Genomic DNA, 1,798 nt, shown 5'->3' with positions numbered 1-1,798 from the left:
TACCATAAGAACCCCCATCTTTTTATTTACATACTAGAAGGGGAAATAATGAAAGAATACAACTTCATATCATAGGGACAACAGCCCAAAGGCCCAAAACCCCCTTAAACCAGAGTGGAACAAGACTTGGTCTGAGGATCCCATAATGCCGGCAACAAGTACTTGCGGCCATTAACGCCATTAGCGTTATAACTCACACCAGTCACCTTATCCACCAACAAATTCCCTGGGTACCCAGGGAATGCTCCATTGCCGTATGCTCCAGGACAAGCGGACGCAGCCTCCAGGGGTGCGCTCGCAGTCCCCTGGAAGTACCCATTCCCAAATGGGTTGGTCACCGTCCCAGCTAACAAGCTTGCCACATTGATTACCATCCCTTCCACACCCACATCGCCGTTAGGCGCGACAAGAGGCGGTGTCTGAGGCCCGAACATGGGTTGGTGGAATGGCCATGCGCATTGCCCTGGACACTGCGTCTCGGAGTTGCCCACCCAAATGTAAGCATATTTGCCTTTGCCATTTGGCGAGACCCCCGAGCCGTGAAATCCACAGCTGCTCATGCAAAAGCCATCTACAGTCACGTCAGGCGCCGTGAGCACCACCACCACGCCTGCACTCACCCCAGCCTTTGCCGCCAGCTTGGCGATGTGAGCCCTCTTAAGAGAATGGCCCATTGAGTAGGCCCTGTCGATGTGTTGTGTGCCAAGATGCACAGTGGCCTTGATTGCACCGGCTTTGGTGGCAGCGGGCGGATACTTATGTAAAGTGGCCCACCATGAGGAAACAGAAGGGGTGTGGGCGGCGCCCTTGATGGATGGATCGAGCGATTGCAAGAAGTCGGTGACGATGGCACGCTGAGATGGGGAGAATTTGCCATACCAGACGAGAGAGATGGTTAGATCGCCCTCAAGTAGTGCCCCATTGTGGTAACTGAGAACCAGAGGTGGTTGTTGCACCAGAGCTGTTAGCTTGCGCCCACCCATACAGGCTTGGACCAAGATCACCATGACAAGGGCCCTTAGCCCAAACTCATAACCAGAAAACCTCATTTTCTCTTTCTGATTTTGGGCAAAGGAGATAGGAATATGGATGATTGAGCTTGGAGAAGAGATGAAGAGAAAAAACTTCGATTAGAGCTAGGTTTGTGATTGAGCTTGAAAAGATAGAGGAGGGCTGGATGAAGGGAAGGGTGTGGGAGGGGAGTTTAAATAGAGAGGGGAAAAGAGTGAGATTTAAAGACAGAGAGACAGAGAACGATGCGTTGGTTCTATGCAGCTTCGTGACAAAAAGAGGGGCTGGCACTTTAGACCCAAGACTCATAAGGGTCTAAGACGACAGGATGGCATTTCGATCTCGTTGTTTTATTCAATGTGGGGTGACAGCAAGCTGGGTTACTCTTTTTCTTTTTCTTTTCTTTTTTTCTTGCTATTTTTTATTTTATTATTATTATTATTTTTTGTTTGTTAAGGTTTGTGTGGGTCCCTCGGTTTAACGTGCATAGAGAGAGGGTTTTGGGTTGCACCTTGATTTAAAGTACGTATATATAGAGAGAGAATTTAAGTGTGGCATCAATAAGCGATAAGATGATAAAGAGTAGGCTTAGGTATGCTGGTCATGTGTGGCGTCACCGACCAAATACATATGTTAGGAGGTTCAAGTTAATTCAAGTATAAGAATTGTAAAGAGCAAAAAGTAGGCTCAATAAGACATGGTGTGAAGTATACCGAAAATAGATGAGGATTTATGTCCTCATTGAGTGAAATTATGATCTTTAATAAAGCAGGATGAAGTATTCATT

General features: G+C 47.2%; 1 protein-coding gene across 1 annotated transcript; it reads right to left on the bottom strand.

Annotated features, from left to right (window-relative positions):
- LOC18443006 (protein PHOSPHATE-INDUCED 1) lies at window positions 1-1,462 on the bottom strand. Its single transcript, XM_006853211.4, has one exon. The coding sequence runs from the start codon at window positions 1,047-1,049 to the stop codon at window positions 105-107; it is 945 nt and encodes a 314-aa protein (XP_006853273.3). The 5' UTR covers window positions 1,050-1,462; the 3' UTR covers window positions 1-104.
- Window positions 1,463-1,798: the final 336 nt, after the last annotated feature.

Source organism: Amborella trichopoda, chromosome 4, assembly GCF_054954075.1.
Source record: "Amborella trichopoda isolate Santa Cruz 75 chromosome 4, AtrichopodaSantaCruz75HAP2 v2.0, whole genome shotgun sequence".
Lineage (NCBI taxonomy): Eukaryota > Viridiplantae > Streptophyta > Magnoliopsida > Amborellales > Amborellaceae > Amborella > Amborella trichopoda.
Note: the sequence above shows the minus strand (reverse complement) of the source record. Positions and strands in the feature narration are given on the sequence as shown.

Coding starts and splice junctions, on each gene's coding strand:
- LOC18443006 (XM_006853211.4), bottom strand. CDS start 1,049: ATGAGGTTTTCTGGTTATGAGTTTGGGCTAAGGGCCCTTGTCATGGTG.